Source organism: Liolophura sinensis, chromosome 10 (genome assembly GCF_032854445.1).
Source record: "Liolophura sinensis isolate JHLJ2023 chromosome 10, CUHK_Ljap_v2, whole genome shotgun sequence".
NCBI lineage: Eukaryota > Metazoa > Mollusca > Polyplacophora > Chitonida > Chitonidae > Liolophura > Liolophura sinensis.
In genome coordinates this window covers 27,677,310-27,693,362 of record NC_088304.1, presented here as the reverse complement: position 1 = coordinate 27,693,362, position 16,053 = coordinate 27,677,310, and the positions used below count along the sequence as shown (strand labels likewise).

The 16,053-nt window shown below is 40.5% G+C and overlaps 1 protein-coding gene across 1 annotated transcript; it reads right to left on the bottom strand.

Annotated features, from left to right (window-relative positions):
• Positions 1 to 3,969: 3,969 nt before the first annotated feature.
• LOC135476781 (uncharacterized) lies at positions 3,970 to 14,101 on the bottom strand. Its single transcript, XM_064756911.1, has 8 exons — positions 14,014 to 14,101; positions 12,632 to 12,904; positions 9,342 to 9,692; positions 7,673 to 7,768; positions 6,792 to 6,905; positions 5,883 to 5,969; positions 5,448 to 5,526; positions 3,970 to 5,129 (listed from the first exon to the last, which is right to left on the bottom strand). The coding sequence occupies exons 2-8, from the start codon at positions 12,825 to 12,827 to the stop codon at positions 4,736 to 4,738; spliced, it is 1,317 nt and encodes a 438-aa protein (XP_064612981.1). The 5' UTR covers positions 12,828 to 12,904; positions 14,014 to 14,101; the 3' UTR covers positions 3,970 to 4,735.
• Between the last annotated feature and the right edge of the window lie 1,952 nt (positions 14,102 to 16,053).

Sequence of the window (16,053 nt, the reverse complement as noted above, 5' to 3'; positions counted from 1 at the left end):
GTGTCAAGGTTATTATATCAAAACGCTTTCATTGTAATATTCTTCAGTTTAACAGTGAGTATAATTGTCCCATAAGTAAATATGGACAGAACGTTCAGAATCTCTGGCGCTCTGCTTCATGATTGTGTCTTTCTATGCTGTACGTTTATCACACTGTGGTTGCTGTGGTAACTATCCATTCGTAGTTAGTATTCTTTCTAAGTTCTTTGATGGTGTGTGTTAAACGTTTTGGGAATTGGCCCGCAACGTCCATAATATTTTTACGACTGGTATACGAATGTCTGTTCGGACAAATACATTATAACTTCAAACGAAACTCGGGAATGAAAATTATCTTCGATCACAATTATAGAAAGCATCAAAATCTACACCACTCATATCATGTTGGGTCGAATCTTAATTTTACTCGAAACTGTCCACAAAACTAACCAAGCCGTCACGTGGCCAACTATAAGAGGATGACTGCTGTAATATAATTAATGACTACAGCACAGACAGTAAGACCAGAGCAGCGACCACAGTGTGATATACGTACAGCATAGAGAGTAAGACCAGAGCAGTGACCACAGTGTGATAAACGTACAGCTTAGAGAGTAAGACCAGAGCAGCGACCACAGTGTGATAAACGTACAGCATAGAGAGTAAGACCAGAGCAGTGACCACAGTGTGATAAACGTACAGCTTAGAGAGTAAGACCAGAGCAGCGACCACAGTGTGATAAACGTACAGCATAGAGAGTAAGACCAGAGCAGCAGCGACAGTGTGATAGATGTACAGCATAGAGTGCAAGAACAGAGCAGCGACGTGTGATAAACGTACACCACAGAGAGTAAAGCAAGAACATCGACGACAGTGTGATAGATGTACAGCATATAGCGTAAGACCAGAGCAGCGGCGACAGTGTGATAGTTGTACAGCATAGAAAGCAAAACCAGGGCAGCGACCACAGTGTGACAGAATGTACAGCACAGAGAGTAAGACCAAAGCAGCGACTGTTCGTATAACTGCATAAATTGTAGCAAATTACAAGCACCCTAACACCATGGCTTAAGCAGGCTTAGGTAAAAAAAAATGCAGTGATGTAAATAACAATTATCAGACGTCACTGGTGTGCTGTGCCCGTCGTCTAAACCAGATCTTGGTATCAATAAGGTACGTTTGGAAGACATTTTCCTAACATTTTTACCCTGTGGTAAAAGTTGAATCACCTACATCTATACAGCTGGAGTGTCCCTGTATTACAGGATACAAATTCAATCTGTAACGCTGGTCATTTCGAACTGTATCTAATACCGCTTAACCTGGGACTAGGGGGCCGTAAAGGTAGCCATGCTCATTGCATCTGCATAATGCCTTTATGAACAGCTGCAATCAAAGCGCGACTGAGATACTTGTTCAATTGTTATTTGACCTGGAACTCATTCATGGACTATCCACTCTCTGTCCGGCATCATTGAAAACTGATAACCGCTTCTCTCTTGTGTGTTACCGGCTTTATTTCTTATTTGTATAATTTCTTACATACCTTTGTCTTTGGGAGCTAGTGTTAAACGTTGTTTTGGAAATGGATCTTGCGATTATCGACAAGGAACGCCCTTTACGGACTACGAATGGTGCATGAATGTCGGACATGACGCTTATATTCACTATACTACACAGCGACAGAAATCCGCAATAATAAAGTAAAAAAACTTGGTCAGTTTTATTTCATAAGCTCTCTTTAAGTACATCGGTATATATGGACCAATGAAATGATGAATCAGCATCGTCACACAACGGTTTCGTAAAATGTTACGGTCGCTTTCTCAATTAACAAATGTAGTACGGTCGATTCTGTGTTTGCGTTGTCACAAACTTGATTATCGTAATAGAAAAAATAACTGATATAAATTTGAATCTATTTCGCAATATGAAAAAATCAGATATCACTTCAAATATGTTGATACATAAATCTCCGTTATAACCGTACTATCTGGAAGATTCGTCTCAATCTGAAGCAAAAAGTAGCTAGAGTGATCGCCCTTTGGTGTTATATTTAGTAACGCGTTTTTCTTGAAAAGCAATCTATACCTGGCATGTGCTGGAACAGAGATTCTGTACCTGGCTAGTTTACAATTACTGTTACCCTATCTCATCTACCAAACTGACAGTGATTCGTTAAACATCTTACCACAGGCAAGGCAGATGTAAAACAGCTAGAGACTCAGTGTGCATAACTGGGATTGCGTCACGTGCAAGCAAATCAACCAAGTGACGTGCGCGTGCGCAATGCTAAGACGTAAAGTGCGCGGAATGCTCCATCAGAGAAGTGGGCATGTCAGTGCAGGTTTTGGGAGGGACAGGCTGTAGAGACGGATTCCTAACCGTATTAAAATCGCCACGTAGCTGTAAGTCTTCGTCAGCTTATAACAGGTTCGGCCTCGGAGCTCGTGAAAATCAAAGAACATCGCAAATATTTGACTGGCAAAAAACGAGACGATAATCTGAGCACATCCTTTGTATTGCATTTGGTACTTGTATTTTATGACAGCGTTTGGTAACTGTTCAACATTTTTCCAACTTTTTGCCATCGTTAATAGTTCTGGGCTCGTAAGTCATTTTAGCTTTCAATTAGCCTTCCCGACATGGTCGGTAACCAGGTGGCGTGTAAGTCGTTAGGCTAATTAGCGGTTTTTTTCGTCGGCTTTGGAATTAGACACAGCGCGGCAAACACCTCTATTCAGACGTCCATACTAACACGTTATAACACCTCCGTATAGGAACTGTTCCCTATGAGTCTCACAGTATACCCACCTAATCACGTAGCAGACCATTTATAATTGGACGCGTGAGCTTCAAACACATTCTATCAATGTTTTAATTTCGGTTACACATCTTGGGCAATGCCTCTGATTTGTGGTGCAGTTTTTAGATTGGTTTTCGTGACATGTGGTATGCGGCACAAAGTTGTTTAAAGTTCATCGTACACGTCTATCCAACGCATGAAATGTTATTCCGCGTAAATGAATTAATATGCTTACTTTCTTGCATGCTTATTTCTCTATAATATGTTGTTCTTTCTTACTGCCGCTTCCAAGCAGTAACTTACATGCACAGATTATTTTACGTACAAACCATTGGCGAAATTTTAAGAACTCCACAGACCGAAAGAAATTGTTAATTCAGGCACACAAAGTATTATCATCTTTGTAACATCGCCTGGTGACCATATTTGATATTATACAGAAAAAATGTATAAATTTAGAACACCACAACTAAATGTTCTAGATAAGCCTAAAATGCTAGAAACTGCCAGACAACATGTTTACCCTAGACTTGTTTTACCCCTCAATCAAACTTGGCTGTTTAGTGGTATTTTCTTGAAGTTTGGCGTCGTCAGGCGGTCAGTCTGTCCTATCGTCTGTCCATTTCTTCGTAAACAATCTATCTGCTGAACGCTTATAACCAGGTTTACCAGGCCTATACCATTCACATGTACACTTAGGATTTGCGAAGAACCCTATTCATTTTCTTCGCCCGGATTCGGTAGCCTAATGGATTGCCCTTCCCCCACGAAGTCGAGAGACTTGGGGTTCAAACCCGGTTGGGATCATGCTAAAGATTTTAAAAATGATACTTAATGTTGCCTGGCTTGGCCCTCAACACATGAGGTATAGAGCAAGGAAACAGGACTGGTTGGCCCGGTGTTTGCACAATGTGACTGGTCGGGTGTCATGTATGGTGTCTTCGGCGACATGAACAGACAGGATCAAAGGAAGACACAGTATATATACTGAAGACTCGTGTTTGTCATATGACTCGAAAAGATACGACGCTGAAACCTAAGCGTACAGGTACCTACATACCTTGGACAATTTGAGCAAAGTCATTATGATCATATAAATTTGGGACAAGATTGTAAATATGATATATCTCTTGCACTCTTTAAAATGAAATGAAAAAACCACGTGGTGAAGCACACGCGAAAAGTTGTTTATAAATATATAGATATATTTCATAATTTGATATTCGCATAATCAGCACGTAGGGCAATTATCAGACAAGCACATGTATGATTCATAACATTTCACTAGTATCACCGTGTTTTTTTACATGCGTGTTATCTGCCTAAAGTCGGGGAAGGTCGGTAGAGTGGGAATCACACCCCCACTCCCGGAAATTCTCTGTTAACGTTGGGAACGCCTTGTTCATGACGTACGAACTAGCCGGCATGATGGCATGATACACGATAGGTGTTATCAGGACTAAGAGAGATATAGCATACATTTCGGGCCACGACCTGTTAAAGAACGCAACCAACAGAAGGTTTTCACTTCCAGAAAGTCTGCGTCGTACAGTGGAGCCGGGATGATGACGAGTAACGTCTTTCCCTTTGAAAATCGCATGATGCTGGCTTCTCGGTATGAACACGTGGAAGATGTTACATCATCACACAAAATGTAACCATCCAAGAAGCAGAATAGCTAATCCCATAGCCTCAAAATGTAACACAGATGATTAACAAAACAGGCTAAGAATTCGCTGCCGAAAAACAAATTCGAAGCGAGGTCGATTCTCTATACGAAGCACAAAACTGTCAAGTTCAGTCGCATTGCACCTGGATCAACATATTTCACACAGGGGATGATATTGAAATTTTTTCAGCGCGTTGATAGCCAAGCTGTAATCACAGGCTGTAATTCTAAAAGTGACGTGTCCTCACGTCCTCACGTCTTTGCTCTCAGCCAACGACACACTACACCGACCGCTCGTTACTCTGTTTGCTTGTTTTAGAGAGCGTGCAGGGTGGGTTCTCAGAATCCGTTATAAGATATTTTGACAAGTCCAGAGTATCGGCCGCCTGTCCGTCTCGTTCTGTCATGGCAGAGGTATCCATATCAGGCGTCTGTGCCACTTCCATAATCGTCTCTGGAGGGGAGTGATATCCACTTTTCAAATGAACCATCTCAGACTGACGCACTATGTCAACCATGCCGAGGGCGTGATGTTGTCGGGGGGCGGTGACGAGGGGGGAGGGGCGGCTGTAGGGGTGGGATGAGGGGGTGGAGTTTAGAGAAGCCCTGTCGTATTCCACGCTGTAGGTGTCCGTCGCTAGACAGTTACGGCTGTTCGCTGTAGCTTTTTTCCGCCTAGAAATTGAAACCAGAATGATATTTGTTATACTTAGAATGAGATTTATTATGCTTAGGATGAGATTTGTTATGCTTAGCAGTATTAAAAAATGACCTTCTTGACGACAAACTTGACACGTTATGACTTAAATTACTACCGTGCAATCCAACCAAATACCAGATATCCAGCGATAACGTTTTGAAAGACAACCACTCCTTAGTTCGTACAAATGAAATGTTTTCGGCAATGAAAACATTGCTAGAATTAATATTATAATATCAATAAAATATCAATGTTAATCTGTTCAGGACTTTGTAACCTGTTTTTCTACATACCTGTGTCGACATGTTGCCCAGATAGCGGCTATACAACACGCTAACCCGATTGCGCAGACTGCTATGGCAACTGTTATTGCTGCAAATATACAAATGAAACCGAAACTGAAAGTATTTCAAAGAAGCATACCCATAGATGGACAACTTTTCGACTTTCCTTTTCTTCGTGTTATGTTAATATGAGAGATGCCACTACAGTTCCTGATTTATTCTCAAACATATAATGATAGTTACTGGCATTCTGATTTATTGCCAACCACTTCGGCCACGGAGGCCCCTTACACGTATTTGAGTTCTAACCGCTACCAAAAAGTGACGTGATCTAGCAACCTGTATTCCATCTGCTACTTTGGGCTCGATTCTATCCCCAAATTTCTGAAATATTCTGAGTGGCAAGCAAAGCTGCTCAAAGGCATGTATGTTGTTTTTTTTTACCTGTACTGGGTCCGTCACCTTTATGAACATCTGTACTGTTGACACCAGGGGATGTGCGGGTGCTAGTAAAAAATGGGTTTGTAAAATCTGAAAATTGAAATGAAAGAATTCAATAAATAGCACAAAACGAAAGTTAAAATAGCCATAATGTGACATTCTTTTCTACAACTGGAAGCATCCAGAGCATTAGATCCCCGTTCTGTATAACCATAAGGGTTTAAGTTGGTAACTTGATACATATGTATTATAAGACCTTCAGTATGTATGGGAGACAACTCTTAAACTCGAATACGGAAATGTTGCTGGATGAGGTCACCATCTAATTCATTTTGCCCACACGTTAGAGGTTTTAATGTCTTTCGGATCTCTTCGCTCTTCTTTCTCAGCATCTCAGATCTTCCTTTCCAAATCCACACCCAACTAGTGAGATATTTGAAACTAGGTTTATACTAAATTATATGTCGGTGATTTAATCTGATTTGGAAAACAATGGGTTTCAATTCGTTTGTTTTTAACTTATAGTGGAATTACAAAAGTTAGTGGGTCGTATTACAGCTTTTTTGTATAACATCCAGAGGTTACCGGCAGATCGGACCAGTCGGCCCATATAATTTGCTACTACATATATTTAAGCATTGGCACGAATCGTTATAATAAAACCCTAACTAAGGTAAATTGACAAGAGGCCGTATTTCACCGGTTACGTGAGATCATTTACCAGCTATCACACTGCGGTCAATACTCTGCTTTAACTCTTTGTCTTGTAAGACTTTTATTATATTACAGAGCATTCGCCGATAACTTATATTTTTCTGGAATTTGCAAGTTTTCCAGATGGATCCCCTACTTTTGCGATGTGCGTTCGTTGCAATCTCAACAGATCAAAGTTTGTTTTTGGAGACCTTTTACCTTTATGCCTTGTGGATTTCTCATATAATGTTGTTAGTGTTGATGAGGGTTTGGAAAGAGTAGGGGAGGATGTTGGAATGGTTGATGACCCAAATCCAGGCCGGGGGCGGAGGCCTGTGAAAAATACACAATAATCACACACCATGAAACAACGATACCACTGGGCGACAAATGAGACCATTAGGAGTTAAATTATACAACACTTTAGGCGACAAAGCACATACAAATGCATGGTGGAAAATGGACAGAGTATAGTTAAAGTATAATAATTTGCCATTATTGATGAAAATAAAGCCTCCAGAAGCAAAAACGTCAACAAATTCAAGAGACCAAACGCAAACCAGAAATTTTTGCTGTTTGAAATCATGTACTTAAAGGGCCGAGCTGATGTCGTAAGATAATACACAGCAGTTCAGTTAACAGCCAAAATTTTCACCTTTAATATAAACTACAAGATTTCAAAATCCTTAATATTCAATCTATACGTTAGAACAAGCAAATACATATATCTATACTGATACGTATTTCAAGCTTTTATGAGTATATACGCCAAATACGAAAGCATTAAAACTTGAGCAACAGACAGTATATAGCCTAACAGACTATCTGAATATATGTTTTGCTCTACAATAATTTACATCGGATCCACCGAGACATCTGTTAAAAAAGAAAAAAAGAGAAAAACTCATAACTATTTGGCGGTTTGTTTTCACATTTAAAATTAGCAACATAACAATATGGAAGTTCTCAAATCACGATACATAACCTTTCGTTTAGTACAAATATCAGAAAGATTATAAAATGAAACAAATATAAGGGGGGGGGGGGGGAAGGAATGCCATGATTATACGTGTATTATAGTTTCATAATATAGAGTTTACCTGGAAAACTGGTTTTATTAAGAAGAACAGAGCCACACTCTGTTTTATTTGGAACTGGAAAAGGACGGAGATGTTCCAAAGATTCTTCCGGCACATCTGAAAAAAAATTGGAGACAAATTCAAGCATTTACTTCAATATAAAAAATAGGAGCATGTCATTTCCTTTTGTTTAAACATTGTGTTTACACTCGATGCTACTGGCTTTAACAACAAGTCCTACATATCTTCAGACAATGCATTTTCGCACAAAACCTTCATTTACAATATTTCCCCACACATTTCTGCTAAACTGTCAAATACTGAAGCGAATGACTCATCTTGACTATCGCGACTCCTGTAAGCAGATCTGAAAATATTTCCTGTTCGGACCAGTACTCAGTTCATTCGTAATTCAATGAAAAATGACTTATTCTCGTAAAATACACTTGAACTGGCAGTGTCTCGCCACAGTGTGCCGTTATCTCGCCTCACTAGACGTGTGTATCGACGACCGGGAAATTGCGCAAAACAGCTTAAATATTGATTGGCAGCGCGGAACTAGATAAGGGGAGATAACCAGTATCTGTGATGACCCAACATTTGAAAACAATTCTCATGCAGCCGTGCGGTGATACAGTGGGATGAACATGGCGAACGAGGGTTAAAAGTTAAAGAGTTTTCTACTGTTGTATGTTATGACAGAGTGGCATTTTTATTGTTTTACGATTAGTTCTGGGTATCGCAATGTTGATTGGTGAGGAAGATTAAGGTAGATGAGTCACCGCGTACATGAAATATCGTCGATATGTCAATCAAATCTCACTTACTCTGCCATAAGGACAGAACACGGGGCAGAATTGTTACACGCATACCAGGATTACTGAGAGCTGGGTCAAGGTCACGATTCCACATGTCCAATATTGGCAGTCAAAGTTTAACACCTCAGTATAATGCGAAGTTAATGACTTCATGAGATATGTTTATGTTGACATTATAGGTTTTAGCAGTTCACAACTATTACTCCAAAAAAGTCTAAGAAAATTTGATTTTAGCCAAAAATTGGTTTGTGGACATTGCAAAGTCTCGACCGTTAGTACTAAACTTCATCTATCTTGACATTTTACGCCCTACCTCTTAAGTTTCAGCGCAGAAAAAGTCAAAAGTTAGATTTAAGTCTGTGCTAAGCCTAACTCAACTACATCATTAAGGAACTATAGACCCCATTTTCACAGAAATTCGCTAATCAAGTTTTCTTAAATATTCTCGTAAATTTCGTCCCCAGGTGACTCTATAACTGAACAACTTCATTTACCCAAAAGTGATAGTTACTCGTAATTTCATTTATAATGTTGATGTAAAAGTGATCTCTTAAAACATCTGTGTACAAAAAATACAAAAGATGTGTACCACAAGCATACATTAATTACAACAAATGTGTACAATAACATCAATGTGTACCTTGCATACATCATCTTCATGTACCTACATATTTAATGTATACCAAATTGTGTACCTGTGCGTCGAAACAGACATTCGTATGATCAACCAATAAGGGCGTTCCGGGTCAATAATCGGAAATACGTAGTTTGTTTACAACGCGGGATACACAAACAGATACGTACAAAAGGGTACACAAAACCGTACACATTTGCTTCGTGGGAGTGGTCACAAGGTTTTATATGTGACTTACATCGGTATTCCACCCACATTCTGTGACCTTTGGTAGAGCCATCCGTGACGAGTAACAGCTCCACCTCTCCGCTGAGCGTTGACGTAAGTTCACGTTTTGCTGTCGAGTCAAGCTGAAGACTTTGGCCGTTTTTCGCCAACTCTTTTATCCTGAGATATTGCTGACCGGTGTCGTCACGGTGCAGGTATTCCCTGACATATATGTCTACCTTATAACCGTGAGGCGGGTAGAGTTTCCAGGAACACATGGAGTTACCCGTCACCAAGGCGGGGTAGCCTGGACTGGACAGATACCTCTGATCACGTGATACTCGGAAACCACGCTGACTGCAGTTCGATTCCACGGCATGCGCTGCAAATGAAAATTAATGACTGACTGATTTATTTATTTATTTATTTGATTGGTGTTTTACGGCGTGCTGAAGAATATTTCACTTATACGACGGTGGCCAGCATTATGGTGGGTGGAATGCGGGCAGAACCCGGTGGAAACCCACGACCATCGGCAGGTTGCTGTCAGGCCTTCCCACGTATGGCCGGAGAGGACTGATTGACAAATTGAGTTAAAAGTATGATTGGAATATTGACGGGTTGCAACTTGTCCTCTCATTCCATGATAATGATCATGTGAGACTGATTATTTATTTATAACTCCAGATCTCTTTATTCACCAATACATTTTAAGTGTTGAGATCACATGTGCCAATGACAAACCGTGTTTACTTATGCGTTTGAGGGACTGCTTAATTCGGTACCTAATGGTTAGCGCGTGGGCCCAGAAGCCTGGTGACCAATGATCAACCATAACAATCATTAAGACTTAAAATAATACTTTTGCTGCCTCACTTCGCGATCTGTACAGTGACTTTAGAGCATGGGAACCAGACTGATTGGGTCGAGTAATGTGACCGAGTGGGGTGTCATGCCTGGTGTCTTCGGCATGACACTGCAGTGGCGGCAGCACTTTGGAGGCGTGGACTCGCCCTATAGTTATGTACACACACCTAATGACTCCTTTTCTTATGACTAAAAAATTGCTAAGTGCGACGTAAAACTTCAAGCATACATACATTGATACTTATCCGTTTGGAGTTTTGAACTTGACTTTTATACAAGAGGCAATACCTATTGTAAAGGGCACCAATCAATTCCCTGAAGAATCCGCCACTTCTAGTCACGTACCCTGACCAATGTAGTCACGGAAATCCATGGTGTTAAGGGATGTATAAGTTGCTATATTTAAGTATTTACACGATCCGTTATAATGAAACTCTACATCTTAGGCACATTGATAAGAGGCCGTATTTGGCCGGCTAAGCGCGACCATTGTCACACTGCCGTCGCTGCTCAGGTTTTACTCTTCACGTTGTCGCTTTCTGTATTTTTCATTAGTAGAGACGTAAAATGTGTAAATGGTGATTTTATTTCCTTATTGATTAATTCAGCGAATGACCCCAGCCGCGAATTTGTGGTTGCTGGACCATGTTATTTCATTATTCCATTATTGAATAATGGCCGAAAATTTTCCTCATGGCTTGTTTGATTGAGTTATTATATTAGCCTTATTAATTTTATGGGAGAGCTTGCTAATTTTGCAGAAGAAGCGAGCCGAATTTTCACCACAGTTGGTCTAACGTCCTAATACCCCATCATTCGTATATGTAGATGTAGCTCGGCACGAAATGAACCAGAGATCTCTCATCAAAGAGACTGGTAGTCCAAATGCCCTGTCGTATTTAACATTTCCTTTACCAAAGATTTATTTTAGTGTAATTGGCATCAGTTTACCATGCCAACCCTGTAGGCACACCAGGCGTTCACTCAGTAATCTGTCATTACTACGTCGCCTCGTTTCATCTCCGCCGAGCATTACATCACATTGCTCTGGCATCACAGTTTAACAATTCCACCCGCTGTTACAAAAGTAGCAATCATTGGTGAGCTAAAGTTTGAGCATAAGGGTGTTTTTTTTAGAGAAAACCATATAGCTCATCTGGCAAAAGTTCAATGCGTATCCCAGCACAGTGCAACCTGCTGCACGCAGAATTCCTGTTGATAAATTACCCACCTAGCCATATCTGCGATCGTTCATAGCGCTTAACCCATCTTACGCAAGATTGAGTAAAACTGATGATAACATCTGAAGCCACGGGTGGTTTACCCTGTCCAAGGCTTTACTACCTTCCCACAGACAGCAACCTTATAAACAATTCTAAGCTGAGGAGTCCATAAAGCTCAACCAGCCTTATCTATGCCTAAACATAGGCCGAGTTTGATGGAATAAACACACTCTTGCAGCAATACAGGGGCCTTGTTTCGTGGGCAGTGTTAAATATCAAGCTATACAAGATAATGTCCCTGCCAGTATTTATCTCAGTGGGCGTACAAGTGAGTACCCAGATATCCCAGCGTCTCCCAAGAACTACTATCCAATCAAAATGACAGCCAGCCAGTGCTAAATATTTATGATGGTTGGGGAAATAAGCCGAGGTGAAGTGGGCAGACTTGTGAGATAAAACCTCGAGTACCAGTAGTGCTTCAAATGGACTCCACGTAGAATGTTTTCTCCTTAATGTTGTATTTTAGCTTTGTTTGTTTTCCCAGGTTTTTAACATTGCCTTCAACATAATCTCGGTGTTGCCTTGTCCATGGGTACTCTCAACACCCACATATCTGCGGACGCCATGCCAATGACACCAGACAGGACACTCAATACAGAAATAAAATAGCCTGACACCGACCATTTGGGGCGCATGCTCTATCCACACGGTCATTGCTTGTTTGGGATAAGTTAAGTATTTAGTTGCATTCAACCCATTTTGATCTCTATACACTAAATATATGTGTTTAGTGTTTAAACACATCTCTGTTACATTTTATAAACACGTCTTAATGTTTATTCATAAAAAAAACTGTGGTTAGTACCTAAAGAGAAGTGTTTATTGTAGTAAACACGGTATTACACAGTAATGCGATGAATATTTTTGGTACACAGAAAAGTCCTGTAAGCATTTGTTTATATCAAGTGTAAAAAAGCGATAAGTATGTACAAATTAATGAACATGTGATATGATTACGTTGTAAATGTTTTCTGTTTATTATAGTAAACATGTTTCAGTGTGTAGAAATATTCAATGGGTGTGTTAAATTGTATTGGTAAAAGACAAAGAATAATAGTCGTGAGAAAGCTTTTTTTTTCAAACATTTTGTATCTTTATCGCCTTACAAAAAGAAATAGATGTTATTGAACTCTTAACGTCACTACATCAAGAATTATTTTTAAACCCTTACCTGAGACACACATGTAGCTGACAATGGCTATTGACAGAAAGGCCCGCCTGTCATTCCGCTCACAGTATTTTCCTGATATCAGCCACATATCGGCGCTGAGACAGTACTGTCGTCCGGAGCACAGACGCGTCACCTCCCGATAGGCCACCATGTCGCAATTACGTCCCCTTGTTCGACACATCACAGTGTGGATCATGATGACACTTCCGGTGTCGCACAGGAAGCCGGGATCGTTGACGTCGCAGACGTCTACCTCGCATTCTCCTTCTAGACCTACACAATAAGAACGACCTGATCATAAACATTCGGAACGCAGATAAAATTGTTTTAAAATGAAATAAAATTTAAGAAATATATCTGGAAGAATTGCTTACTTGTTTTCTTTGGAGATTTTGATATTTTGTATGTAAGAATGTGCAACATTAGTATGCATATAAGTATATTAGTTGAACGATCCACAGTATATTAACCTAAATGAACATGAAGTATGAGGACACAGAAAAATGTGTCAGTGCCAAATAACAGACAATTTCCACACGACACTTCAATATTGTCGGGTACCCTGATGAATTTACTAAACATTCGATGACGTCACAGAGAATTTGATTGAATGGTTCACTTTTCCCCAAAGCTCTGGTATATAAATAAAATCAGCTGAATGCTGTGGAAAGTTATGTTCATCATTATCGTGCATGTGTTGACGTTCCTTGGCGGTTATACAGTAAGAATGATAAAGTTTTTTTTAATGTTTGGTCTATATACCAAATAGAAAACGTTATACGCTGACTGACTTAAAAAATAAAATACGTTGTTTCGATGTTTGATTTACAAGTGAATCTCATTATCTTTTTAGACCGTGCTATGTTTGTACCCTTCAAAGGTCGTCTATTGCAAATGTATAGAAACTGGTTGTTGGTTTTGCAGCAATAAATTAGCCATTTTACCGTGTTGCCATTGCTTGGTTCATGAGAGGTGAAAAAGATATATACGAGACGGAGGGAAGGCGTTTGAAAACTGGCAACCATATCTCCCTGATATACTAGACACGCGATATATGCGATAACTTTACAACGAGATAAACTTCCATGTTTGATTTGAAAAGCGAAGAGGAGTTTGGGAGGTCTTGTCGTCGTAAACCGGCAGTGCCAGAGATACAGGTAACACGTAAAGCTGCAGATCCCTATCCGAAACTCATTTCTCATGACAAATATGAAAGATCGCAGACGTGCTGAGTATAATTCGCGATGACAGGGGAGAGAGAACGTGCTAGCTCCCAACACCTTGCTCCTTTCCTCTTATCACCGGGTTGTGTGTTTAGCCGGGTTTAAATCAAGCTCGTTTGTGGAGAACAGACTGCGGAATTGACATATGGTATCTTGTACCTGCCTCCGTTTTCTAAGAAACCCAAGTTCACAACACCAATTCTTGTCATTTTCTTTCAAACGCATAACTTTTCTATCCGTAAGGCAGTTGGGTGCGCGGTAACTACTAAGGTTGTTTAAAACAGCTGCTCCTGGCTATGCATCTCTTCTTCTCTCTCTCCCTCACAAACATTGAGCGATAGCAGTTTTATTGCGAGCTGTTAACGACTCGGAGGCTCTATTCCCCAGACGACTGCGTGCGCAGCGCAGTGAGGGGGCCCTATCTGAAAGATATGCACAAGCTGCCGTATGCAGAACCGTTATAACACGAGTCGCAATCATGGCGAGAACAGAGAAATGCAAGACGTTCTGTTATCTGCTATAACCAAGGGGACCCGAGATTGTCCTCTGAGATTGTCCCATTTAACAACTTTCGCTCCAAGCAGAGAAAGCAAATATGAATTTAACTATAAAGTTTTGTTGAGGGAAATCATAGTATAGCTCATATAAGCTGCACAGTGAACTTGCTCTTAGTTCACACAGATATCCACCTGAACTGTTAACAATATTATGTACAAAGAGAGCGATAACGGAGAGGGAGAGAGAGCAGCTATCTGTCATCTGCGTGCGCAGCGCAGTGAGTATAGCTCATATAAGCTGCACAGTGAACTTGCTCTTAGTTCACACAGATATCCACCTGAACTGTTAACAATATTATGTACAAAGAGAGCGATAACGGAGAGGGAGAGAGAGCAGCTATCTGTCATCTGCGTGCGCAGCGCAGTGAGTATAGCTCATATAAGCTGCACAGCGAACTTGCTCTTAGTTCACACAGATACCCACCTGAACTGTGAACAATATTATGTACAAAGAGAGCGATAACGGAGAGGGAGAGAGAGCAGCTATCTGTAATCGAAGTCATCTGGGATCACGAATACCTTCTGTAGTAGATACGACCGGTGGTTTGTGGCCTTTGTTTTATTGCCGCTTAACTGCAGCCCCTCGGCATAGAAAGGACAACCTCAACCACGACGATATCGCCCTCAAAACAGACTCCTTATTTTTCTGTTACCATTCTAAATGTCAGCGACACATTAGTGGCGATTGAGGGCAACACACGTGACGTCTGACTAGAGCACAAATCGTTCTATCACCCCAACGGTGTCGCCTGCATTGTGAGGACATAGTTGTGACATGAACAGCGTACCTATATAGTCAAGACTAGATTTTCTGACCAGTATATACCAAGATGTCCAAAGCCGAAAATTAATTTGTACTATAGCTTGAGAGATATACAGCGCATAGTGTACGGTACAGTACATGCATACCGATTGTTTCAGTTTGTTACTTTAATACAACAACACACATTGGGTAATTAACCACGTGGCAAGCTCCAAAGCACAGCTTGGGGCTGAGTGCATTATGAACGACCGCATGGGATGTACATCGGTTCTGGCATATGGCAGAATACATCACGTACTGGACAATATGCAGCCGTTCAAGAATAAGTGGCAGAGCAAAACTCGTGCGGTGCGATAGATAAACTGGGTACCCACAGATTACCCAGGCACACCATGCAGCATCATGTTGTAAGGTGGTGTCATCCAGTAAGGTGAAGCAGCTGTAAATTCCATAGGAAATGAGCTTAACCACACTGGGTCAGGGACGAGTCACGGGATTGTCAGGGTAGTGAAGTAGATAGGATGTGATGGTGAACTTGGTTGTCATATACAGTTTTGTTTGGATTGGTTCTACCTACACCTTAGTGACGACTTGGTCCGTCTTTATATAATCCATGTACAAAAGTCTTGCAGATACGGTTCAACTTTGTGTTATTTAAGGTAATGCTAGATCTATAAACAACAAATTTATTTGACGTATCATAAGTATTTTAGCTTCAGTCGTTTTCCGAAAACCGCATCTTTCTGAAAAGTTGCCATTTTTATAGTTTTTCCCAAAACAAAGTCCGCAAAACGTTAAACCTTAACAGAAATTGAGAATTGGAAACAAAGGGTCGTAGATGGTCGAGGATTAAAGGTTTACATAACCCAAGGAACCATA

Bases quoted from the DNA above. Each gene is read 5' to 3' on its own strand.
- LOC135476781 (XM_064756911.1), bottom strand. From the start codon at position 12,827: ATGATCCACACTGTGATGTGTCGAACAAGGGGACGTAATTGCGACATG. The intron at 9,693-12,631 runs GTAAGGGTTTAA...TTTCATTTGCAG, and splicing joins CAGCTACATGTGTGTCTCAG to CGCATGCCGTGGAATCGAAC. The intron at 5,527-5,882 runs GTAAAAAAAAAC...GTATATTTGCAG, and splicing joins AGGTGACGGACCCAGTACAG to CAATAACAGTTGCCATAGCA.